The sequence below is a fragment of the Aricia agestis genome, chromosome 13 (assembly GCF_905147365.1).
Source record: "Aricia agestis chromosome 13, ilAriAges1.1, whole genome shotgun sequence".
Taxonomy (NCBI): Eukaryota; Metazoa; Arthropoda; class Insecta; order Lepidoptera; family Lycaenidae; genus Aricia; species Aricia agestis.
In genome coordinates this window covers 7,400,850-7,427,447 of record NC_056418.1, presented here as the reverse complement: position 1 = coordinate 7,427,447, position 26,598 = coordinate 7,400,850, and the positions used below count along the sequence as shown (strand labels likewise).

General features: G+C 34.8%; 2 protein-coding genes across 5 annotated transcripts in view; both read right to left on the bottom strand.

Annotated features, from left to right (window-relative positions):
- LOC121733241 (integrin alpha-PS1) overlaps positions 1 to 14,730 on the bottom strand; it is a 90,751-nt gene extending 76,021 nt beyond the window's left edge. For both annotated transcript variants that reach the window (XM_042123440.1, XM_042123442.1), the window contains exon 1: positions 14,373 to 14,730. In XM_042123440.1, the coding sequence (XP_041979374.1) occupies positions 14,373 to 14,533 (161 nt within the window). In that variant the 5' untranslated portion in view covers positions 14,534 to 14,730. The remainder of the gene's footprint in view (positions 1 to 14,372) is intronic.
- The window catches only part of LOC121733243, a 31,081-nt gene extending 7,393 nt beyond the window's left edge, over positions 1 to 23,688 (bottom strand). The window contains exons 1-9 of one of the 3 annotated variants that reach the window (XM_042123446.1): positions 23,553 to 23,688; positions 22,434 to 22,603; positions 21,590 to 21,673; positions 19,917 to 20,114; positions 18,083 to 18,352; positions 17,659 to 18,001; positions 17,142 to 17,398; positions 16,545 to 16,904; positions 2,651 to 2,660 (exon numbers count right to left, since the gene is read on the bottom strand). In XM_042123446.1, the coding sequence (XP_041979380.1) occupies positions 16,572 to 16,904; positions 17,142 to 17,398; positions 17,659 to 18,001; positions 18,083 to 18,352; positions 19,917 to 20,114; positions 21,590 to 21,673; positions 22,434 to 22,583 (1,635 nt within the window). In that variant the 5' untranslated portion in view covers positions 22,584 to 22,603; positions 23,553 to 23,688 and the 3' untranslated portion in view covers positions 2,651 to 2,660; positions 16,545 to 16,571. Of the gene's footprint in view, positions 1 to 2,650; positions 2,661 to 16,062; positions 16,905 to 17,141; positions 17,399 to 17,658; positions 18,002 to 18,082; positions 18,353 to 19,916; positions 20,115 to 20,187; positions 20,376 to 21,589; positions 21,674 to 22,433; positions 22,604 to 23,552 lie in introns of those variants that run through there. The other 2 variants (XM_042123445.1, XM_042123447.1) reach the window with 2 other exon arrangements.
- Positions 23,689 to 26,598: the final 2,910 nt, after the last annotated feature.

Genomic DNA, 26,598 nt, shown 5'->3' with positions numbered 1-26,598 from the left:
AATTCGCATCGCATCGCAAATATCTGCGACAAAACTCATAATAAAAATGACATTGCGATGCGAATTCGCAGTTTTGTGTCGGAGGCTCGGAGCCCTTAATCCGAAGAGGAAAATTTATTCTAACAAACAATTCAATATGAAAAAAAATGTCTGATAATCGCAAGTAGGCCGAGAGCCCGCGCCCGCGAGTCCGCTACACAAACATAGATTATTGTCATAACTCATAGTATCTGCTCACAGATATATTATGTAGTATGTACATAATATATTGTACATACAGATGTGTGAATTAGGTTACGCTGATATGATAACATAATATTGACCGGCACAGACGAGCGACAGATTTGTACTATTTTTATGTGCGCCATTTTTATCAGTGGGTGTCATTTATTTAATACTCCCCAAATCTTTCCAACTTGTAACAGATTTTTTTTACAATTATTGTTGAAAATATTGTCACAAGTCGAACAACTATTTGCAATTATTGTTTAAACGTGGCAACATCGTAGTGTCATCCCTTTTTTCTTAGATTGATTTGAAAAGGATGACACTACGATGTTGCCACTTTTTAATTTCTTCACTTTTTGACAGACTGTAAGTCGAAATAATTCTTTACAAGATTTTTACAAAATAACTGCAAAAAGTTGTAAAATATAATAAATAAATAATAAAGCAAAAACCTTGCAGCTGCAGTAATAGTCCAATATCCCTACTTCTATAAGAACTCTTTAAACAATTGTGAACACTAGCTTAAAGTATGTATTATCAAAATAATTTCTCCGAGTCGAATGTTCAATTGTATTTGAACTCTCCAATGAAGTCAATTGTACAATATCAGATATTTTAATTTAACGAGCATAGGGGCCGTGACTAAACGATTATGATTATAAACAAACCGAGTTAAATTAATGAAACGAAATCAGATTAGAGTTACGACAAATGAAAGCTACAAAGCTACAGGATTTAAGAAATAGAGTGTCAAAATAAAATTACGTATATAGAAATATTCCTGATTACTACATTTATAGTAAGTACCTAGAACAATTTTTTTTATTACTATCAAGTTAATTTTTGTGAGTAGCTTCATTTTGATAAGATGAACAATATTTTTATCTGCGAAAAATCTTGAAAGTGGTAGCTAACAGAAATACAAAAAATCTGCTTATTAGGGTTCCGTTTTAGTGTTCAGTAGTCAACCGAGTTTTTTTGATTACAGAACCCTACAACGGAACCCTAACCAGCAGATTTTTTATATATTGATAGATTAATAGTCATATAATTTAAGAGTAATATTGTCTTACAAATAAAACAATCCATATTTTAGGACCATCGATTCAAAGTATGAAATCCTTTCTATCTCTGTTAGCTACCACTTTAGAGATTTTTCGCAAATAAAAATATTATTCGTCTAATCAAAATGAAGTTACTAACAAAAAATTTGCTTGATAGTAATCAAAAAAGAAAATTGTTCTAGGGCTCCCGTACTATTAGCTTTTCTCTCATCATAAGAACATCACATAATATGTTACGCATTACAGGGATCTAAAAAGGTATCTAAGAAAACGGCGTTCATAACTTTTTCTTAGCCACGGCTATTTAGCTTTAACCTACTATAATTATTATTATTGAGAACAGAAGCTAACAGTAGCTACATTAAGTAGTTCTAGCTATGTTAATGTATGTTAAATTCAGCTAGTTAATGGTGAGAAGCCATTTCCTCGGCACAGGTCACGTTATATTGATACAAACGGCTCTGTAATCATTCAGAGATTGATTTATAAAGCAGACAGTGTTCGATTGAGCGCGCTGTGCATTTCAAGCACTTAGGACACTGACTTATCAGTATGCATTTTAATACTATTGGCACTTTTATTAAGCTGCCAATAATTATTATTTTTATTAAGCAATTATTTTAACGTTGACTCTTAGACTATTGTAAATTTTGCAATTGTTTTTGCAACTGCTTTTCCTAATTCACAACACTTTATGGTTTAAACAATTGTTTCCATAAACTTGAGCTTAGAAAGCTCTGGGATGGTTTAAGGAAGTTGAGCTGTCTTTGTGTCATAAGTACAAAGAGCACTGTGAGTCCATCGGGTGGTTTGATAAAAAAAATAAACAGTGCCAGATTTGACCCTGGTTTCCTAAATTATAGATTAGGTACGTTGTAAGTTTGGATGAGACGAGGTCAGTATTGGGTCAAGACCGACGAGTGATATCACTCACTAGTCATTCTACGTAAAAACGCTCACATGTGTTTCGTCACCTTTTGTTTATTTTGTGACGTAATTATCATAGCTGTAAAATCGACACTATTTATGTTATCTGACACAAAAGTTGTTATTGCCTAACACGTTTTGTTTGTTTGCAAAATAAAGCTTAGTCAGCTTTGCTATTTGCTACATCTGGTCAAAAATAACTACATATAAGCGAAATATGAAGGCGACTAAAATTTTTACTGAATGTTAATTAATTTATATTTATTTTGACATGTGAATAAATTAAATGCTTACTACCTACTAATTAACTTTACAGCAAATAAAAAAAATATCGATTGACTGATTAATTTATTGATAGAGGAATATACTTTCGGTCCACATATTAATTTATAGACAGATTAAAGAAATTGCAAATCGCTTTTGTCATCCACCAAGTATTTGTCATCCACTTTACACTTTACTTTGTAAGTTAGATACTACTGTACAGTATTAAGACGTGTAACTGTGGAGGCGGCATCTAAAAGAATTAAGTATGTCCCACTTCACCCACTTGGTAGATTAGGGTTAGTTATTATTATTAGTATTCAGTAGCGCATTTCCATATTTGGCCAAATTAAACTGTCCACACTAATTTAACTAAGTGCTTTTAAATTAGGAATATTTTACGTTTTTATTGGGATTTTAATCATAATAAATATTTTATAATAGTAACAACGTACATTATGTGCATTTTATTTAAATCTAAGGTCGCCGGTTGGAACTTGGGATACAAGTGGTCGTGGACTCCTACGCCTACGTGGGCGGATTATACTTCGCATTGAACTATTTAAACGAGTTACTACTAAGCTATGCTTACAATCTTACTCATTATAAAATAGTAGTATTATTCATATTAATCCTACAAATAACAGTTTCTCTAAACTTTTTTCGATTTGCGAAAATCCTACAGCCTAATCCTTTATGACACAAAACAATTGTGGAATTTTTTCTTCTTCTGTAATTGACCTAAAATCGTACATTTGACTGAAGTAATCTTTGTGAAAGATTAACACTACGAAGTGAGCATATTGTAAATAAATTCAACAATAAAAACCAAGATAATACGTAGTAAAGAAAAATAATGAATTTGTTCCGTAGGCCTCTTTATAATAGGCAAATTTTATTCCATAATATTATAAGAAATATTTTTAAACCAATTAAATACTATAGTAGGTCGGTGTAGGTGTCGCGGGGCTAGTTACGGTCAACAACGCGGGTGTCACCGCTGGAAATTTATGAGTAACCGTTACCGGGCTCTTGGACTATATCAGGCACAGAATTACTCGATTTCCGCGCCGTATATGGACTAACACTAACTGGCACCCGTGTAAGTAGTGAGTACATTAGATTAGTTGCATAGAATTGTATTTATTTTAGAAATCTTGTATGTATTGAAGCAAGTGCATAGTGCGAACTGAGAGCATGTCAGCTTTATATTATAACGTCATAATAATTCATGGGCAGTTATTTAGAAATGAGAAAAAAAAAAGTTAGTTAGGTAACTAGGCAAATAATAGTGTGTAACCGAAAATAGTTGTTTTCAGTCACAAATTGAACGTTTGTCTGTCTATCTGTCTATACTCTATAACCTCTTCACGCCCAAGCCGCTAAACCGATTTTGTTGAAATTTGGTACCTACTATGTCCTTTTCCGGGGCTCAAAGTATCTGAGCCCCGGAAAAGGACATGGGATACATTTTACATATTTGATAAATGTATCCCATGTCCTTATGATAAACGAATTTTGACGCAACGAAGTCCGCGTCATCTAGTTGTTTATAAATTAAATATAATAAAAGCTTTATAGCTTTTATTATAATTAATTTATTACTTATTATAAAAAAAACTATTTACTAATAAATTATTATTCGAAGAAAACAAATAAATCATGACTAACCTAACTAACTAAAAAAATGTCTACATTACTGCATCTACGTGCTATATGGTAGTAAATCATACAACCGTGGAAAAGGGTGCGAAAATAATTTATAATGTCCTGCTTGCGTCCAATGTTTCATTGCAGTATTTTCCAGCTACACCCCGGAAGCATACTTACGTTATTAATATAGAAGGTCTAAACAACTGTAAATTATATTAATAGTGTATTAATAGGAATGTCGTTGTACGAATTTTTAATAAATAACTTAAATGTTGTTACACTGAATTTAACCTTAAAATCAAAACATTAAGAGGATACACCAGGGGCTAGAGAAATGAAAAAAAAGTACGTGTAATATCTATAGCTGTCTCCCTTACTTCAAGCCTATACCGCAAAACGCGATAGAGACAACTGCAGAAAATCCAGAAAATCAACGATTCGTTGTCCCCTGATTCCTTCTCCAAAACTTAACCGATTTAAGTACTTTTTTCATTGAAGATTAAAAAAAGGCTTGAACTGTGTTCCTATGTTTTGCTTTTTTGGTATAATCTAGCCAAATCTATTTTCTGGACGTTTGAACACAGCGGAAAATCTGGCCATTTTTTTGGGTTTTTGAACGTTCATATCTTATTTAATAATTAAATTATGAAAAAAAAGAAAACATAGGGACATTGTATTAGTGGCCGTAGATATTCAGGAAAAAAATTATAACTCTACTAGCATTATCCAGGGAGGAAACAGGGGACAACGTTTGTATGGAAAAAAGGGCGGTGTGGAATCCTCTTAAGGGCCTGTTTCACCACTTTCTGATAAAGTGCCTAATAGGCTGTTCACAAATTTTTTGACAGATTCTCCATACTTGATCTGTCAAGTTAATTGGTGGATAGTCTTATCAGTAAGTGGTGAAACAGACACTAAACATATTATATATATTAGAAAACACAACAAGTTGTAACTTATGCTACTATATTTACATCCTCTTACACACACATACATAAAACTATTCTATTTTGCATTATCGTTCTTGATTGGTCGACTATCCGTGCCATTCTTTACCTCAAACATTGAATAAAAGCTTACATTTTTATTTCCAGAAATCTTCATATATATTTCTATTTGGTCTGACAAAAAATAATGTTTTGTGGGTTGGGTAGCATCAATAAGAATACGGCAAATATGAAATTAAAAACTCGTTAGCGACGACCCTATTTGTCAAGTTTTTCTTTTCCAGTCGTCAAGCATGTGGGTACTGCAGGGCTCCCCGCTGTCACCGACGTGTGAACACTTTAATTGGTGAGAACTGGGGGACAACCCTGTATAAATAGAACAAAGATTTGGGACGCAAGAAAATTTATTGCTGGTACATGATAAGTTTTCTTGTGGGAGAAGAGAAGTCATGTGTTAGATGTTTATAATGAAGTGATACTAAAATTATTTTGTTTACTTTGTATGTATTTTATACATACATAATATTTTGATTACAAGTTATAATAATTATAAACTTTAGTCCAAAAAGTGGTCCATTCAATACCTCATAATTTTGCTAAACAATATAATATCTACTTAACATGGAAAAATAAATTTAATATGAAATTGTTAATCTTATCTTATATATAAAATTCTCGTGTCACAATGTTAGTAACCGTACTCCTCCGAAACGGCTTTACTGATTTTTACCAAATTTTATATGCATATTCAGTAGGTCTGAGAATCGGCTACCGGCTACTTTTTATATTGATAAGTGCATTTGCTCAATAAATAATAGCAAATTATTAGAACTCGAGACTGACGGCGACCATTGTTTGTGCGACGGGATAGCGATGGTCGTTGCCATGGTGACATACTTATTTAGTCACTTCAATAAAATAATATGGGTGAAATACTTTATATAGCAAAACAACGTTGCCGGGACAGCTAGTACAATATGTATATTACAATGTTATTTGAGTCTATAAACTTCTCAAAATCGCTAATAACTCTTCTAGTCTTCTACAATATATTTAAAATAGCTATGTGAATTCCAAAACTTTTAGATAACCTCTGATAAGTTAAAGTCAAGGAAACAATGTAAAATTTGAATGGTATTCAAAAAGGATGCAGACAGTACGTGATGTCCGAACCCCGAGCCACACAGGTAGCACAGTATAATATCGTACAGTAGAGTGTAACGTACAGGTTAGTCCTGTGATAGGTCCTTGAGATAGAAATAGCAGAGACCAGTTTTACGACGACGTAGTGATAATATTGATGCTATCTTTAGAAAAAAAAAGAAGTGAGATGGCAATTTTGCATTTTTTAAAAGTAACTCTATCAGCTATTCTTACAGGAACTCTACACAAGGGACACACACACCCTAATGTGTTTGCAATTAGTTTGGCCCTGTGCTAAGTACCTGAAGGACTTGTGTTACAGGTATCAGACAACGGAAATATTATATTTAATAATTTTATACTATACATAATATATTTAAGATTTTTATTATATGACACAGATATTTAATACACATCCGTGACCCAGGAACTTTTGAAAACTTTTTGTTCCGTCGGCGGGATTCGAACCCGCGATTCCCGGCTTGAGCTACCAACGCGCTCACCACTGAGCCACAGAGGTCGTCATACCTACAACCTGTATAAGCTTTAAAAACAATATAGGTTACTGTGGATATTTAGAACCTCGACGATCGTGCATTTTAACGGTCACACAAAATGTTTTTTTTTTTTTTTTTTTTCGAAAGGGTCTAAGCTACTGGTCTGGTTAAGACCATGGTAGTTTAATCGTGGCTATAACTAGTCTGTTGCTAGTTGGTTTGGAAATAAACAATGAGGGGGGCCTGGCCCCCTCCCCTAAAGTCACACGTGTGACATTCTAGACGGGCAATATTGGGGAGAGCTACGAAACAAAATGTTTTGACAAGACAGTGTTAGTAACGAGCCAAAACATCAGCCCACGTGAACAGCGAAGCCTACGACCATTCAGGTTAAATTTACCTCTGAATTTCTATAATCTAAACCTTATGCTTTGGCCATAGAGGCTCTGTTAAAGATAATCACTGTATAAAGTTAAACGTTATGTTTTATTACTCGTGTACATGTGTTGAGTCGTTAAATGTCCACAAAAAACGACATAAACTACTTACAATGTTAAGTAACGTACTATATTTACGTACTAAAGAAAAGCGACAGTCAGCTATAGATTTTTAGAAAACCAATGTGTTGATATCGGTCATTTGATGAAGCATCACATTTTTTTAAAGTCGATTAAATATCAAAAACAGGCGAAAACAAAAAAAAACAGCTATCTGAAAGGGTCAATGACCTTTTTTCTGACGTAAACTCATACTAAATTAATTTCATCTTCTCATAGAAGTCGCTTATCTACAAAGCAAACAGGAACGACCTATATTATGAACTATCTAAGGTTATCCTTATAGGTTGATTTGTAATTAAATAAATAATGATGAAAATATAAAAATAGGAAATATCGATTGATATAATTAATTGGCTATCTTGGCGGGGACACTCCCGTGCCCCCAGATATAAAGTAATTTAAGATTAACACAAATAATAATTATTATTATTACAACTGGAAATGCCGAGCAACAAAAATATACTTTTTCCTCTAAAATCGCAATAAAAATGCAAGTTGAATCTTCATTGCCCCGTTCCTTAAACACTTTATGATATCCATTACACTAATCTCGTTACTGCAGTGTATTTAATTTTAGCTCAGTTATACGAGTATAATCCTTATGTCCTTAGTTTAAAGGTGCCGGCAGAAGTAAGGTCACTCTGAACTAATCCTCTACTATCTCAAATGACGTCACACATGATGCGTCTTGGCAAAGTATCATAAGGATTTAATGGATTTTCTTATGCATCAGAATACCCTAATAATATAATCCTGTTTTGGCTACACCTACAGTCTACACCTTTCTTTTCTACATGCAATCTACACATTTACTACTTAAGTAATTACTACTTGACTACACATTTACTACTTGACGACCTCTGTGGCTCAATTGGTTGAGTGTGTGGCAGCTCAAGCCGGGGGTCGCGGGTTCGAATCTCGCTGACGGAACTAAAAGTTTTCAATGTTCTCGGGTCTGGATGTGTATTAAATATGTGTATGATATAATAAAAATCTTAAATATATATATGCACAGTATAAAAGTATTAAATATATTTCCGTTGTCTGGTACCTGTAACACAAGTCCTTCAGGTACTTAGCACGGGGCCAGACTGACGTGGTGTGAAGCGTCTATAGATATTATTATTAAGTAAAAAGAGAGTAAAAAGAGCAGTAGGGAAAAACTACATCTTTTGATGAGTCTCTACATTTTCCCGAAGGTTTTCATTAATTTTTATGGCCCCGTTTTTTTTCCTTTAAAAGCAAAATTAGGGATCTGATCATTCATAATATTTTTATGAAATATGCACTTACCAAATATAAATTATGTTCTCAGTGTTACCGAACTATAATATGTAATTTATACCCTATCTAAACTACCCTAATAACAAAGGAAGAATAATTAATAGCTACAATATCCATGTTGCTGTTTCTTTATATTGACGTTGTAAAATACCTATATAAGCGTTATTCAACATTCAGGGATCAGTTCATTTTAATATTCTTTGTTCATTAAATAATAAGTCGGAATACGCAGATATAAATATTTAATGGGTAACAACTCACAACTTTATTTCGTAACTTGAAGCTCTTAATGCACCGATATTCCTTATCAAACGCTTTAACAAACAGACCGTTTATCAGATTTGTATTTACTGAATGATATTGACTGACGGGACGTCAGAAGAATGATAAACAAGCATGAGAGTTTGAGGTGGGTGGTTGAGAGTTTGAGGTGGGTGGTTGAGAGTTCTCAGGAGATACTCTTTTCCTCTCTTCCTCAATTAGTTAACTTTCAATGATCGTAATCTTAAGGATTGAAATAAAAAGTAGAGCTAAAATGTCGTCTATACAATTATTTTAAGTTGAGTAAAAATATTTTATTAGTTACTTTTAACTAAATAGATTCATACATACAGTAAATATTGTTTAATTACATAGTTGAAATGATTCTCGTAATAAAATAACATTAATCATTATAATTTTAGTCTATAAGCAACTTCGTCATTCATTGAATTTGTCATAAAATTGCAATGTCTTAGTAACGTTCCGATGTTTTTCATGTTTAATTCCGATATTTGTTTACTATTAATAAACTATGATTAAAAAGGTCATAGCGTAGAATTCGTAATAGGTACGGAGAAGAATGAGTAATGTAAGATGTTGTAGTATGAATCAATGATTTATATTTTCCTCAAACGCCATAGATCAACAACTTTTACGACTTGTAATGATGACTCAAAATTATTTTGCGGAAGTAAATTTTCAGATTGGCCCATTTTATGGAACTTTTTGAAGTGAAAACTTTTTTAGCGGCGTTGAGCACTTTTGTGGGATGGGTGAAAACTGTGAAACTCGCGTCAGATTCTCGTGCTGATCGAAAAACCGTAAGACGAAGCGTAAGACGGTCGGAGAGTAGTGTTGTAACATCGAAATCTATTAATCGAAAAATCGATTGTTTTTTTTCGATTGTCGATATTTTTAATCGATTGTAAGGGTTTCGAATTTCGATTAATTAAAAAAATCGTTTTTTTTTAAATCGATTTTCATAAAAAATGGGTTAAAAAAAAATTTTAGGGTTTCGATTAATTACAAAAATCGATTTTTTAAAAATCGATTTTCATAAATAATGGGTTAAAAAAATAATGCACAACGTTAATAATCAAGTTTTCACTTCTGCCGGCACTCCCGGAGTGCAACCCGTCTTTTTTTCGAAATTGGAATTGCCAGTGGAATAAAAATAGGTTCATTATAGTTTTTTTTACAATTAAGTCATTCATATAATAATTTACAAGTCCGTATTTATAAAGTAGGGTTGCTGAGGATTCCTCTTCCGCTTCCTCATAATGAGGAAGTTCCGCAATATTTTGGGTTCCTCAACCGCTACCGCATCCTCATAAATAAAAATTAAAAAATCCTCTTCCGCTATCGCTTCCTCAAAATTTAAGAGGAATTTATGAGGAATTTCACTGCGCATGCGCGTCGCGAATCCAATCACGGCAACGCACACGCCAGAGCCAGAGAATTGTATCATTCACTCATCTTTTTTTTTTGTGTGCGTTGTTGTGTATGTTTAGCTTGGGAAAATTAAGGAATTCAGACCGAATAATTCGTGTAGTTTTGAAAGTTGGTACAGTTGTTCCTAAAGGTGTCTGAACCACAACCAAAGCAAATGTGAACCTGAATTGAAACGTTTAAAAATAACGCGATTGCCCTGCAGATGAATATACTAAAAGTCTCCGAGGGTGGGACAAGAGCCGGCGCGCGGTGGAATTAGGGGACTACGTTACGCCGATTTGCTGTATCTGTCTCTAGGTACAGTTAATCGAGGTAACGTATTCCCGTGATTCTTCCTTCAAAGTTGATCCTATCTAAATTTATTCTTTTTAAATATCTTCAGGAAGAATGAGTCTATACCACTACGTTTTTATTTTATCGTAAACATCTTTCAAATTTATTTTATGGTCGATCGATTGGCGGGGTACGGGGCATTATTTTTTATTTATTAGTAAATTTAGAAAAAATCTAACGTAGCTTTAACAGATCATAGTACTTATTGTATAAATATCATTTGTCTAAACGCATTGTCCAGGGAGTAAATTGGAGAATACGTTTGTATGGAAAAAAAGTGCGAGCGTACCCTTTTAATACTCTGTATTTCCTAAAGTAATGATCGTTTGATCGTACAGTTTGGACGTAATTTATAGTAATGTAGATAATTAAGGTAGAAGTCACTAAAGAGATATTTTAAATAATTTTCGAGTCACAAGCTAAAACCTTGAAAAAGAGACCTTTCCCCCCCTTCCCCACCGCCGGCTCTTGTCCCACCCTCGGGGACTTTTAGTATATTCATCTGGACACCTTTAGGAACAACTGTACCAACTTTCAAAACTAGACGAATTATTCGGTCTGATCGTCGATTTTGAAACTAATTTTCTTAGACTAGTTACTGAACTCCTCCTTAATTGTGGGACGGATTTTGATGATTCTTTAGTGTGTATGTTTTGAGAATGATTTAGATTCATAGTTTGGTCCACTGGAAAATGCCCTTTTAATTAATTTTTGTGTAATGTACCTATGTACCTAGTTATGTACAGACAGGACAAAGACTTTTGGGTTGGGTCCGCTAGTATTTATAATTTCCTATCATCCTCTTCCTCATCCGCTTCCTCTTCCGCTTCCTCATCCGCATCCTCTTCCTCAAAAAATATCCTCTTCCTCATCCGCATCCTCTAAATTTGCGCGTGAAAATTCCTCTTCCTCCTCCTCTTCCTCATAATCACTTCCTCAACAACCCTATTATAAAGTATTAAAATACTCTCTAAGAATACGCACTTTTATCAAGTTTTTGTTATTATTTGGTCAAGATCAGTTACTATTTTATTTTTCCTCTAAAGAAGTATAGACTAATACGATAACCTTTATAATTTACTTGACTTTATTTATACAAATAAATGAATCATCTTTAAAGTGAAGTAATAAGTAGAGCAGCAACCCCGTCGCGCCAAAATTCGTTTATCGAGCGGGAATCGTACGTTTTTCCGGGATTAAAAGTATCCTAGGTCCTTTCCCGGAACTCATATAATCTATCTCCAGATATTTCAGCAAGATCAGTTTAGCAGTTTGGGCGTAAAGAGGTAACAGACCGACACATTTTCGCATTTATATTATTAGTATGGATATTCCATAATATCGATTAATAGCCGCTAACCGTTTAACCATAAAACACAATTTCATTGGAACTGTTAAGCAATTTTATTTACTGCTGAACCGTAACAAACTGTAAAATAGTAAATAAAAGCTAAATACATATTATGTACTTTTAAATGGTGTAGCTTGTAAGATCTCAGACATATTGTTAATAGAAGACGGCTGCGAATTTGGAGGAGATCCAAATTAACTGAAGTATGCAGTTCATGAACATAAACTAAAATATTATAATCATCATTGTCACACTGAATCCGTACTAATCCGTAAATATTTACGGAATTGAATGAAACCTGTGGCTAATTGAACCGCTACCCGGGATTTTCGTGATGTTTGGTTTAGTTGCAATCTACGTTGCAATGTTATTAAAATGGCTGTAATATGACACAGACACGAAACATACCATTGTATAACGCCTGTAATCTGTATACAGAGTGGAAAAAAACTAAGCGATAATACTTTAGGGCAGTTTAAGGTATGTATAATGGGTCTCTTTCCTTGAAAAAAAAAACCTATTTCAGCTTTTTTTTTTACACTATACACTATCCTGTATAGTGTATAGTGTAAAAAAAAAGCTGAAATAGGTAACAAAACATAGTGATAATACTTTGGGGTGTGTATGTGTCCCTTATATATAGAGTTCATTGTAAAAGTAGCAGTGCTGGAAGAGGATTTTTTTGTAATTTGTATTGGCAAGCCCCCCAGCGTCATGAATTTTCCCATACAAAAATTAAAAAAAATACTCTTTCAGCGCTGCTGCTTTCACAGCGAACTCTATATATTATATAAGAGACACACACCCTAAAGTTTTTTGTAGGTTATTTACACCTTGAATTGTATAGTATAGGTTTTTCATTATTAAGGGAGTCAATATTTATATAATGGGAGTATAATCGCTAATGTAGAGTCATAGAGTGTATTAATGAGATGGGGGCTGCATCTTGTAGCGTGGTGTTATTAGACAACGCGCCCTCACTCAGTAGGTCATACTTTGCGACTTCTTGGCGCCAGTTCTAATGTAACTTTTTATACAACTTATAATATCTTTGCATTGTTTTCATTTTGATAAGATTTTTGCACGCGACAAAACGGAGATTATGAGTTTGTGTGTGTTTCACTGTTAGTCTGAGCATTGTTCTTATTGATCTAAGTATTTTTATTTTATATTTACTTTAACGTGAAAGTAGTAGCCGTATTATTTTTTTAATTTTACACAAAGTAAGTAAACATAAATTATTATCCTCATTATCAGTATCTACATATTAGCGTAAAAGGCAATTATTTCTTGTTGTTATCATTACCACCATCATTTTCTGACGCCTTTTGTATATAATTTTCTATTCCAATTTCACAGCCTTGCTCTATATTGAATACTTTAATTATTATCTATTAGTTCTCGAAAACAATGTATTAACATAATAATATGTTACTAAACATTACAACAACGTTAACAGGCACAAAATATGGTTTGAACTGAATATCTTTGTAAATGCTTTTTATGCTTAAGGAATTAAGGGTAGGCCTGAAATTAATTAATTCAAATTTCTAATATCATTCGATTTTATGAACAAAATAGGCCGTGCTGCTGTTTGTCTTTACAATAATAAAAACTTGTAATTTGTAACGGCATGATGATGAATAAAATAAAAGGTAAAGGTAACACACCTCTCGCTCTACCTGAACAGCTCTAAGAACTCGAATCCGACAAAAAAGTAATTGCCGTAAGTTAATGCCTCCAAGCAAAAACTGTACTCAACTATCTAGAACGCCCTTGAAAAATACAAAACTTTTATTACCTTATTATAATAAAGTGAATTCTAGTTTTAAAATAAGGTGGGTTAACAGCAGTATATTAGGACCACGAGGTAAGTAAGCGGTTAGAAGAAACGTTGTTTTATTATGCTAGGTGTGAACTGTGAAATGTATTAAAATGCCGACTCTACCACACACAGGTATCTCATATTGACTCTACTAACATCGCGTATGAATATACTGTGCCGGCTACTTCATCTAGATATTTACATAAACTTGAGCGCATTTTAGAAATACCTCAGTTAGTTTAAAACTTAATAAAACTTATTAAGTTGTAGATAAATAATCTCAAGTCTACTGTTTTTTTTTTGTCAGTTTCAATTAAAAGTTTTTGCAACGTCTATTTTTTTATGTATTAGGTACAATGTACGATCTACATATTTTGTAAGACCCTGCATTTGATATTCTAAATCAATACAATAGTATCAGAACAACTGATAAGGTTTAGTACGAGTATATTTCCGATAACTTGATAACAATTATCAGACGCGCTGAAGTTTTATTAAAGAAATTGAACGATTTTATACAAAACACATGGGCGACCTTCGCACATGACATCACGTCGAGGATGTCGGAATGTGGTGAACTTACCAACTGGTTTTTTCGCTGCTGCTGATAGTGAGATGTTCAGCTACGGAAAATCCAAAATACGAGCCCGGCTCGCCGAATTTTATCACAGGAATCCGCGGCTCCAGGTTGAAACTGCTGACACAGTATACGCACAGAAACAGAACACCAACAGAGATCGCCATGGCTAGTTCACAACGTACAAACCGAGTTATCACTAACTTTTAACCCGTTACTATTTGGCACATCGCGGTTTCGAACGAGTTACCGGCGCGTCGACGACGAGACCCCCAGCGCGGATGCCGTTCACCGGCCGAGTATTCCCGGCAAACTTTATACGTAGTCTCTACGTAGAGACACAACAATCCAACTCCACGTTAGAGGCGACTGAACTCATAAAACTTTATCACTGCGTACTGCGCCATCTAGTGAGCGTTTAAAAAACATGAAACGTGTTTTGCTGCCATCTTGTAAAATTTTAGTGAACTATGACAAATACTAGGTATCAAATTGATACTTAAGAAGTTCAAGAGATGGCGTGTTTTCAAAAATCATAAAATTAGCCACACATTACCTTTCATTTCTAAATCTAGGTCCTTTAATATTCATCCTTATATTTCAAATTCCCTTTTTAGCTCTATAGGATCCAATGTCTGGAATACACTAAAAATCAAATCTGTCACCAAACTAAGCAAATCTATGAAATACTTACTTACATTTTTGGATTCAACAAATTTTTCCTTATGAAAATAAATTGTCTGGCACTAAATGATTGTTTTATTGTACTTACGAGTACATAATATTTCTATTTTATTTAAATAGTTTTATTAGCTTTCCGATTCTGTGCCTAAGTATTAGCAGGTATTATTAATCCAGCTAGGTTCGGGATAATATGCGTGACCCAAATTTATATCGATTTATTATCCAATGACCTAGTTAATTATTTTTTTAACTGTAAGCTCCAACAATGAATAAAAAATCCGCCCAGTGCGAGTCGGACTCGCGCACGAAAGGCTCCGTACCATTATAGTGCGAAAGTAAGCAAAAATTTGTGCATTTTGTATGGGAGCCCTTATTATTTATTATATTTTTATTATTGTAATTAAAGTACAAATGTAATTGAGGATTATTTGTAGTATTTCAAATGCATACCTGTTGCCATTATTGATTACGAGAAAAAAACACTTGTTGTATTTTTTTTTTTATGAAATAAGGGGGCAAACGATCAAACGGGTCACCTGATGGAAAGCAACTTCCGTCGCCCATGGACACTCGCAGCATCAGAAGAGCTGCAGGTGCGTTGCCGGCCTTTGAAGAGGGAATAGGGTAATAGGGGAGGGTAGGGATGGGAAGGGAAGGGAATAGGGGAGGGTAGGAAAGGGAATAGGGTAGGGGATTGGGCCTCCGATAAACTCACTCACTCGGCGAAACACAGCGCAAGTGCTGTTTCACGCCGGTTTTCTGTGAGAACGTGGTATTTCTCCGGTCGAGCCGGCCCATTCGTGCCGAAGCATGGCTCTCCCACGTATTATGGGACTTTGAATATTAGATTTATTTTGTTTTCAGTATTTGTTGAAAAGTCTAGCTATGGTGGTTCGTAAGATGTAGCGTGGAGACAGACAGACATCGAAGTCTCAGTAATAGGGTCCCGTTTTTACCCGTAACGGTACGGAACCCAAAAAAGGATGGCAGGTGATAAAGGAATGAAAAAAGATTCAATTTAAAATAAAGTTTATATTTGATAAAAGTCAATAAGTTCCAATAATTGATTGAACTCATAGTAATTAAGAATGTCATTGAAATTTCAAATCTACATCGTAGATCAATAAATCAACAGAAATACTAGTCTTGTAGTAAACTCTCTCCAAAAACATTAATAGAAATTATTTAAAATTAATAAACAATACTGCTCCTGATTCTTGCGTGTCCAACAGCATGAGATTCATTTCATTCGTTAGGGAGCGGTACGCGCAGGTACCGGACGCATGCGGTGATTTCAACAGAATCGTAAAGCCATATCATTGATCCATTAGCCGATTCGAATTTGCAACCAACATTCCGTACGAGGAGTATTGCGAAAGCAGACCTCGCGTCGATTGCAAACTCGTGTTTAATCAGTTGACATGTGACGGAGCTAGTCCGCCAGGAAAGTTTTTAAGGCATCACAATGCTGAGCTGCGAATCGCTCGAACATCACAACACCTTTCAAATCTCCGGGGCAACTTATGGCTGGGGGTGGAAGGTCAGCTCGGTTTGTGTGTGAGCGAACAGCAGGTTCAGTTGGGAGTCCAGACCCACGTTGAACACCTTGACCAGCTTGGCTTCCGCCTGTCCCGGCTCCTTCCTGACCAACGCCACTCCGGACACCTTCATCAGATGCACTTCGGAGTCCACCGAGCCACCACCCGTAGTGGCCAGTTTGACGTGGCAGGTCACGTCCACCTGAATGTACTTCTCCACCGCCATTCCCTTCTTTCCCGGCACCTCCACATATTCCGTCTTCTCTTCGACTTGCGGGAGATCAGCGCGGAAAACTGTGGCCTCTCCTAGCAAACCCTGAAGTGAAGGAAATAAAATTAAAGCTTTCAATACATATTTTTGATTAGCAATCAAAACGAGTGCACGACTCGTGCCGCGGGGTTATATTTAGAAATATTTGCCTCCGAGCCAAAAGTGAAATGCTTCACCCGATTAATTTATTATAAACAAATGAATGTTTGCACGTCTATTTTTACGTTTGGCTTTCTTCCAGACTGCAAAAAATGTAAATACTTCAACAAAAATAATTCTTACCCCATTTCCAGTGATGGTGAATTTCATATCTGGGTGAATGGCTCTCGGCTCCATACCCAGACCTTCCGGATGGGAGTCTGACCAGAAGTAGTTTTCGGGTGCATTGAGCGTGTCGGGTTTGAACGTGATGCGTTTCCCGTAGCCCATGCCCACGGACTGCAACAGCATGCTTCGGCCCTCGAACAGACGACGGCGGCTCGTCGCGGGACGCACCCTATAGTAAAATCCGGGAATAATCCTGGGATCAATGTAGGTTCCTGAAACACAAAAAAGTAGCGTTAAGGCCTTGTAAGTGAGGTTAAGCGGATAAGAGCAGTGACTCAAAATAGCAGAATAACAACCAGCTCGAAGACGGCCATGGAATCGTACTATTTTGGGAATTCAGGTAATTACCATAAGGTCGTCTAGTTGAGTACCCAAAGTGGAAATGAAAATAAAGAAATAACTTTTTTTACGATTGTTTAAATGCTGCTGCTGATAACATTTTTGAAGAAACAGTTGCATCAATTTTGCTTACCAATAACAGGCAATTCGTATTTTTCAAGACCAACAACGGTGTACTGGCATGGAATGTCCTTAATATCACAACCGCTAACGGTTATCCTTCTTGAAGAGGATTTGATGCCGGGTTTCAGTTCGTATCCCTTCTTGAGTTGCTTGATGCCGATAGCGACGTTGACAACCCTACAGATCGTCGCATTGCCGCGACCTTTCTTCAAAATAACCGTTCCAGTGACCGGCACGAGCTTCGTGATTCCCTCGTTCTCGTACCACTCGACTTTGCATAATGTATTCACTTTGACCTTCTTTTCGATCGACCCGTCTTCAAATATTTTCTGATCGATTTCAATTTGATTTTTCTGGAAGGAATAAGTTTTATTAGTTTTTAAGTTAGATAAAAATCGCAGCGAATCATCATCGATTTCGTAAACGATATTTACCTGTTGCTGGACGACCTCCAGGATACCCTGAGGCTCATGATTGGCGTCGTAGATGGTGAATTTGTCGCCGACCGAAATGGCTTCGATCTCAAACACGAATCCTTCGGGACGAGAGTCGGTCCAGAAATAGTTCTCGTTCTCATTGAGGGTACAGTTGTAGGGCTCAAATGTGAGGCGGCGGGCGAACCCACGGCCGATGGACTGCAGGGTTAGCGCCTTCCCATCGAACAAGTATCTCGGCTTTAGCGACAACGGGGGCGCGTTGAGAGCCTGAAATATTTCCAATCATGATTTATAACCTGTCCCTACAGAGATTTAACATCACGAGTTATAGGTCTTTACTTCAACGAAAGTTACATTACTTTACAAAATCGTTACTTCCAATCATAGTTCATTCTACTTCAATTAATACAATATTTTACAGATAAAATATTTTACATACTTTCAAATTACTCAAATTTAAATAATTCTGCAGACAATTTTTGTTTTTATTTTTTATATTCTTTCTTCAATTAATGATCTTGAATAAAAATTATGATACCATGATATGTTTTACGAACATTAACAGTAACACAAAATGTAATGTAATGGCGTGTTGCCCTTATGAATGATACTTATGGTTTACCTATAACATGCTGGCAGCCAGTATGTCAGTTCGACCTGTCGGGTCTCAGCGAGTCCTGAAGTATTCGAGCGCCTCTCTGGGCGTCGTTCTGAAAAACTGGACGATCCACATACCATCGCCTACAACGGCACAAAACCAGTCGCTAACACGCTAACAGTGTTGGTCGTTGATGATATTTTCACTCTGTAAATGTCAGCAACGGGACACTGTCTAGCACTACTACCCAATGTAACCCAATGACTCGGAACGCTGAGTATGACTCGAATGGATTTGAACTCGTAACGGACTCGTACATCGTATTGTGAAACGGAATGTAACATAACAAATGGACAAGCATCTTTTAACATGTTTACGTGAGACTGCCATGACAATGGATGAGTTTTGAAAGTGAACAACTCGACAATGCGGACAATTTTATCGTCGACGTAACAAGAAACTTCACTTAAAAAGATACAAACATTTGTAGCATTCTATGGCAACCTCACTAATCGTGTTTATAATATTATGCTATTAATTTCCTAAAAAATTTGGTTATGATTGTAAAAACTTAGCGAATATTCCGATTCCGTTGTTGACTCCGCAGAAATCCCTTCTAATTTGTTAAATCTTTATCGGTCAGATATCCCTCAGATGCATTGCAAAATTAGCCCCGGAATTTTCGCTCAGTCGACGAACATTTTCGTAAGATTGCAATAGACGCAGACTCACCATCCTTATGGATTCTGAAATATTGATCTTGCGAAAAGTTCTTAATGAAATCGATAACCAAATCTTACACGAATATTGTAAATTGGGATGAAATTAACAACTTAAGCAATATTCAAAGTAAATAACCAATATAAATAAACAATATTAACACAACATGTTAAAAGATGTCTTCGATATCCGAATTCAAATCTGGTTATTCGAACATCTCTTTTGCGGTCCAGTGAAAAATTTTGCCCCGTAATGATATGGATCTTCAAAGTTTTTCCGAAAAAGTTCATTACGATTACGATTGGTGATGAAGCGACACCACGGTGTTGAGAAATCGTCGAAACATATGAATATTAAAGGAATAATGATAATGAAATGTGGAAGATTGCCGTACTCAAACTGACATAAGTTTGAGTCTCGCAATCTTCAACACTTCAATCAACAGAACCGACGATTTCTCAAACTTGCTACGATAGTCATGAACATAGATCTGGTATGAAAATTAAGTCTCACCTGCATGGGTCTAATTTTGTATCTGAATCCTGTCCTAACGCGGGGGTCGATGTAGACCCCGATGACTGGCATCTGGTGAGGAGCAGGCTGGGGCACGCGGTAGACCGCAGGTACGTCTCCGAGCTTGCCTGCGTCCAATATCACCTCCTTCTCGTGCGAAGCCTCGCTCCATAACTTCAGAGCAGGCTCCGTATACTCCTACACAAACATTCCCCATGACAATCACCAGAACATTCCAGCAACATCACTCAAAGTTCAAAATATGTCGGACCTCGAAAGTTTCCCCATCCAAGCACTCACAGAAACGACATCCACAATCTGGGTAGTTGGTACCAGTAGCAATTGTTTTCAACATTTTTAATTAATTTTGATAAGCCAATAAAGTGACCAACCCCTAAGATTCTTCGGAGAGAATAAAGGAAGCCCAGCATCTATTCTAGTTTTTGGCGTCGCAAATTCATTATTATTATGTTTGGTGCCAAATAGAGTTAGCGCAGTTGATTGTATAATTCTTAAGGTATCAGCTGGCATCCTTATTGCTTTTCAGAAGATAATTAGTTCTAGGTGAATATACTTTTTAATACTCGTATTCTATCGATGCCTAAATTTCGCTTCCATATCATATCTATCTTTGAACATTAAAAATCAGATGTAAAATATTCATCTTTAATGAAAACGAACTTGAATCTCGATTGCTTCTTAAAAACGAAAGTCAACAAGTTATTGAAGATGTAAACAGTGCGCACATCCTAGCAATTGAATCTATTTATGTAGCTTCAATCAGTGCAATTGTCCTCGTTGTGAAAAATTGCGGGAGTAAAGTCCATTCGAAAAACAATTTACAGGCTGCGTAGGCGTTAACCACACGAGAACATTCGATTTGCGTGTCTGGAAGCGCATTACAGTTTCGAACTCAAATAGCTGATTATTCAACACAAACGGTTTCTCAGCTTCTTAAAAATAGAAAACCAACGTGATTTTTGTTTATTTCTACTTCATTCAGTTCCTTTGTTTCGTCATTCAAATGTTTTTTGATCAAGTTAAGTTTTACGTTGACATTAATATTATTATTTTACAAAATAAAAGATTCTCTAATCGTGTCAGTAATTAAAAATCATGAAAAGTCTTCGATGTTTGAAAATGAAATAAAAATTCTAGCTTTGCTACAGAACTATGAATTTTTAATAGGCTAACAGCGGAAATCTGTCTTGACGTATACGCCCTAAGCATATAGACCATAAATTAAACAGTTGGCTCGGCGTCAATGGGTGTGTCCAGCGAAATTAATACCATTAGCGGGGAAGTAAACATAAACTAATATATTAAAGTGTTTGTGTTTATTGCGTATACGGCGAGGAAAACAACATTATTAAGGAAAGTTAGAGAAATCAGTTAAGTGGTTTTAAGCTTCGCTTGCAAACCACTTATTTATTACTTGGAAAATTATACTCTTAGAACTAAGTACTATTTACATGTCGCATTATTTTACATCTAGATCTAATGGTACTTTATTTTCATCAATCACAATTTAACGGCGAGATAAAATGTGTTTGCTGTTTGAAACTTCTGTTGTTTTCTCGCAATCGACATGTCATTCGTAAGGATTCGTCTCGTCCAATACAATCAATACCCCCTCGAGGTCAACACACTTTGTTAATCAAAGGAATACTTACGGGCACATCTACTTCAGGGAATGCTTCCTCGCCATCACTCTCATAGTCACTCGGCAGACACGGCTTTGGAGCATCTTCGGTTACCTGGGAACATTTGTATTCATTAATAACGCGTATTTGTATCTGAGATTAGCCATTTTAATGAGATTTGAAGATTTCATCTGCTTGTCAATTTGACAGTAAAATGTTTGATTTTATAATATAGCAAAAAATTAGTGGTTAAGTACTAAACCAAGCAATTAAGTGGCTTCCGTAAACATTTTATATAATTTCCAATTAGTCATTGCAATTATGATATTATATTTTATCAGAAAAAAAGTAATAGACCTATCATGATTCATGATATAAATATAACGGTCATATTTTCTATCAAAGAGCCTGTGATTGATGTGCAATATAATATCGCAGTCTAGCCATGTCAAAAGATATGCGCGATAAGTGAAATAGGTCAGACGCGACTTACGATTACTCAGCCCTTGGCTCAATTCCTATTTTAACAAGAGAAGTTATCACAGATGTAACTAAAGGTTAAAAATGACGTTAAACGAAGGTTGACCTTAAGTTTATAAAAGATATCTGATCCGATGCTTCCGGTAGTAGTGACAAAAAATTCAAACGATTTTATGGAGTTACATTGAACTTTGATCGATGAGGCTGCACGTGCAATTTATGCTTAGCTAAGAAAACACTGTTGTTAGCAAATTTCAAGGTGGTTTGAATTCTGCTAGCGTTAACTCGAGAGCTGTAGAAACTTAAGTATTTATACCTCTCGGCCCTAGAGAATATTACAGTTAAACCTGTAAGATATATACAGCTTAGAAGAGTCATAACGATGGTAACTTACCTGAGCAGATGGTAGGTTCTCAACCAAAGCTGGCTCCTCATCGAGGGCTGTAGAGGTTCCAGCGAGACGAGCTCTGGTCAAGTTCCAGAGACGACGCAGAGCCAAAGGAGTCTCCTCCACTTGCATATCCATTGAGGATGCAGACAGCATTTTAATTGAAGTTGATTATTCTGTTGAAGAAAATGTTACTTGAGAAAAGATTTCGAAATAGGCAGATAAAGTTTTCAGTACCGTAAGGTACTTACTAATTATAATTATATTCTGTGGTTTCAGTACGAATTGATTTATTTAAGTTTGGTGGTAAATGGAATATTTTAAAAGTAAATAGGTATGTATTAATTAAATTTTGGTAAATAATTTTCAATTTCTTGCACCATAAGTCAAGATTATCTAAAAAATAGCAGTAGGAAGTAATTTTAATAAATGTAACATTTCCTAATTTAATGCGTAAACTGAAACTGTAAAACACGGAAACATCGACCCGTTTGGTCAGTTCTGTGACGTGGCATATGAATTTACAGATGTTACAAAATCGACAAAGTTCCCTAAATATAAGGGTCAAATGACCTTCAGAAAACGAATAGGGTCCTAAAAAAGTCCCCTGCTTTGAATAGCAGGTAATTTTACCAACTCTGCGGGAGGCAGGTATTTTTCTATTCTGAATCCTTTTTTTTTGGGCATGAATGGATTTTAAATTTCTGTTTTTTTGTGCATCTCATCTTTTTAATTTGTTTGAGATTTTGAACTACATATTTGTAGTGAATAAATTATCGAACCACAACAAACCGTACCGTAGAAAATATTATTTTTCATAAAAATATTTTCTCTGCGCTCAATTTTAACGATATTTGTAACTGTTACTTTGTAATTCCCTAGTTAAGCTATAAAATGCTAGTATGTTCTAGTAAGTGCAGCCGAAAGAGAAAGCGCTGCCATGTAATGCGTCCGCCATTTGCTACAGGTTTTCGCTGCACTTTAACATATTTTTTTGTTTCTTTTTTATGTAGGTACCTATATTTGTTTATTATTTTATTTTCTTTCAAAATCATTCATGCATCTATTTGTTTCTGCTTTTGTTTAAGTTTTAAATGGTACTTATTGTTTTGTTTTTGAACTTACCTTTTGTATAAAATTAAAATCAGTGAAATAAATCACAGTTTTCTGTTAATTTTCCAAATATTCGAATCTGGGATACAAAAAAGTTGCAGCGGCGATCTTTTTCACAACAGGCGGGACGTGTGTTCACAAGATTCACTCGAGCACGACTGAAGGCGAACGCTGAGATAGAGATATTTTAAACTTGAGTAATCGGTCCTCCCCAACGGAGGGAGAGAGAGGGATGAAGCTACAGGTAAGAACGAGAGGTGGATACGTGCACGCCGGGAGCGCGTGCTCGGCCAGACTCACACACACAAGCGCAAGTGTTACGCATGCGTCCTGCTATTGATACGTCTCAAATAGTCGAGGTCGTCGTCACCAACCTCCTTTCAGTGCGAAGTTTAAGAAGGGTTTTGAGAGGAATACTCTGATACCAATTATCGTACCATTGTTAGATTTGTTAGATTCACTTCAGAAACACGAAAAATTCCAAGACACGATACCACGAACTGAAAATGTTGTGAAATTTTGTTAAGTAAGTACAGATAAAACGAGGAAATATCATGGGTTATACTTTACCAATAACCTCAATACATAAACCAATAATGCTGATATTATAAGAACAAATTGTAATAAAATTATTTAACAAGATGAATGAAAACCATTTGAATTGTAATGATACCCAAAAATCACGTGTTGTTGAGACAGATACAGACAGATAGAGGATAAAATGCACAAAAACCTTACCAGCACCGACAATAGAAAACGAAAACCGGGTTAATGAAATGCTAAAACCCGTTAGACGTTGCCAAAGTTGAGGAAAGAAAAAACAAAACAGAAACACGTGATGTTAAATAATAAAAAATATTCCAAAAATAATTCACCGCCGTACTCAGAGACATTTAATTACGATTAACCTTCGATTTAATGAAGAGTTTGACAGATAATGTATGGGGCTTATGTCAAAATTTTGAATTGATTATATTTAACTAATTAATGTTCCACTCTGAGTGCGGTAGAGTGCAGAACAAGCTTTACTTAATTTATTTTACTTTTATAAATATTTTGTAAGCAAAGTGAGTTAGCTGATGATGATGATGCTGTGAAGGAAATTAGCACCCTATTCGAATTATGTTTAACTGTACTAATGTTAAAGGACAACGTAGTATACCTAACTGCTAGAAGGACAAATACCTACTCAAATAAGGACACAAAGAAGAGCGCTACTTTTTAGTAATTTTGTAAAAAACATAATTAATATTATAATACCCTAGAGATAAATTCAAACATGCAAATAGAAAGAAAATGTTTTAGTATTTGAGTACTTTAACTATATTAGACGAAAAATAGACATAACTTGATCAATCTCTGATCGCTTCGATCATCAAAGCAAACATTGCAGTCCCTTTAACAGGTAGGGACCTCCCTAACTGTTAAAGGGACTACCCTACCTACCCTACCTGTTAAAGGGAGGGAAAGGGAGGGAGGGTAAAAAAGTAGAAGTAGATACCTATGACCTATCTATTTCTACTTTTTTACCCTCTTGTGATTTTGACAAGGTTAAAGGCATACATAACATTCAAATATTAAGGTGTTTAAGTATACTTACCTTAAACCTTCAAATCCACATTATAATTTTAAATACAGTTATTACTTATTAAACAAAAACTAAAATTACCTAATTGTGCACTAAAACCTGTTCTTTTAATTTTTCTATATGCGATGTTCATTTAAGAAATAAAAAAGTACCTACTAAGTACCTACACTTTAAAAGGACCTAAAATAAACTCAAACAAGCGATGTTTTAGTTTTGTAGCAAAAAATTGTTAAAAACCGATTTTCCTTCAAATTATACTAAAATAGCAGTCTGCTCTCACTTAGGACTTGAAAAAAACATTTTTATTAATTATAAAAAAGATTTAGTACCCTGAAATTAGCCTTTTATCATTTGATAATATCGTTTATTAGATAGGGAAATGACTATGTATTTATTGCAACATCTTTTATCTGATTAAAAGCAGACAATTTTGGTCTGGACTCTAGTTTCTTATCTTGGCGATTAGGTAGTAATACTTATTTACTAAAGATAAGATAACGATTTCACATTATTCCGGTTTCTGAATGGAAAATACTGCTTAAGACGTTTCCCCTGTGATATGTAATATGTATATATTCCTTTATACCTTGGCAGGTTAAATTTGGGTCTCCGAACATGTTAAAAATGGCCATAGACTACAGCTAGTCTCTAGCTAGTAGTTTCTTTTATATCGTTTAAAATTTAAATGAAAGAGACAAGTGACGATAAGATATTTGGGACATACAAAATACCAAGGATAGGTCCTTACCTATCGTATCATAATATATTATATTATAAATATATATATATATATATATTATATATATATATAATATATATAATATATATATTATATATATATATATTATATATATTATATTATATATATATATATATATATATATATATATATATATATATATATATATATATATATATATATATATATATATATATATATATATATATATATATATATATATATATAAAGAATAGAGATAGATGGGCCACGTGCGCAGATGAATAATAATGAACAGGTTTACAAGAATAAACTCACATTTCTCATTATTACATTTCTTTACCTATTTATACGAAATTATTTTCGCAAATTAAACCAAAACTACCAAAGATTTAAAAGTTAACTATGTAATAATCAAGTGATAATGAACAAAGAAATAAAACCTAATGATTATTTAATTGTTGCATTGTATTGTTTTTCATTTCTGATTTCAATAATAAATTATATTATTGTCGATTCAATTTCATAAGTTTGCAAAGATGTACCTAGATGGGACAGTTTCACCATATCTTATGAGTGATAAGTGATTAGACTGTATCTTAGATAAATGATTGGTCTCGCGCGCGCGCTCGATAGCTCGTAGCGCGAGCGCAAGACCAATCATTCATCTAAGGACTGTATAATGTTTGTGTATTTATGAGAGACATTTTCACCGTATATTACTCTTAAGAGTGATAAGTGATTAGACTGTA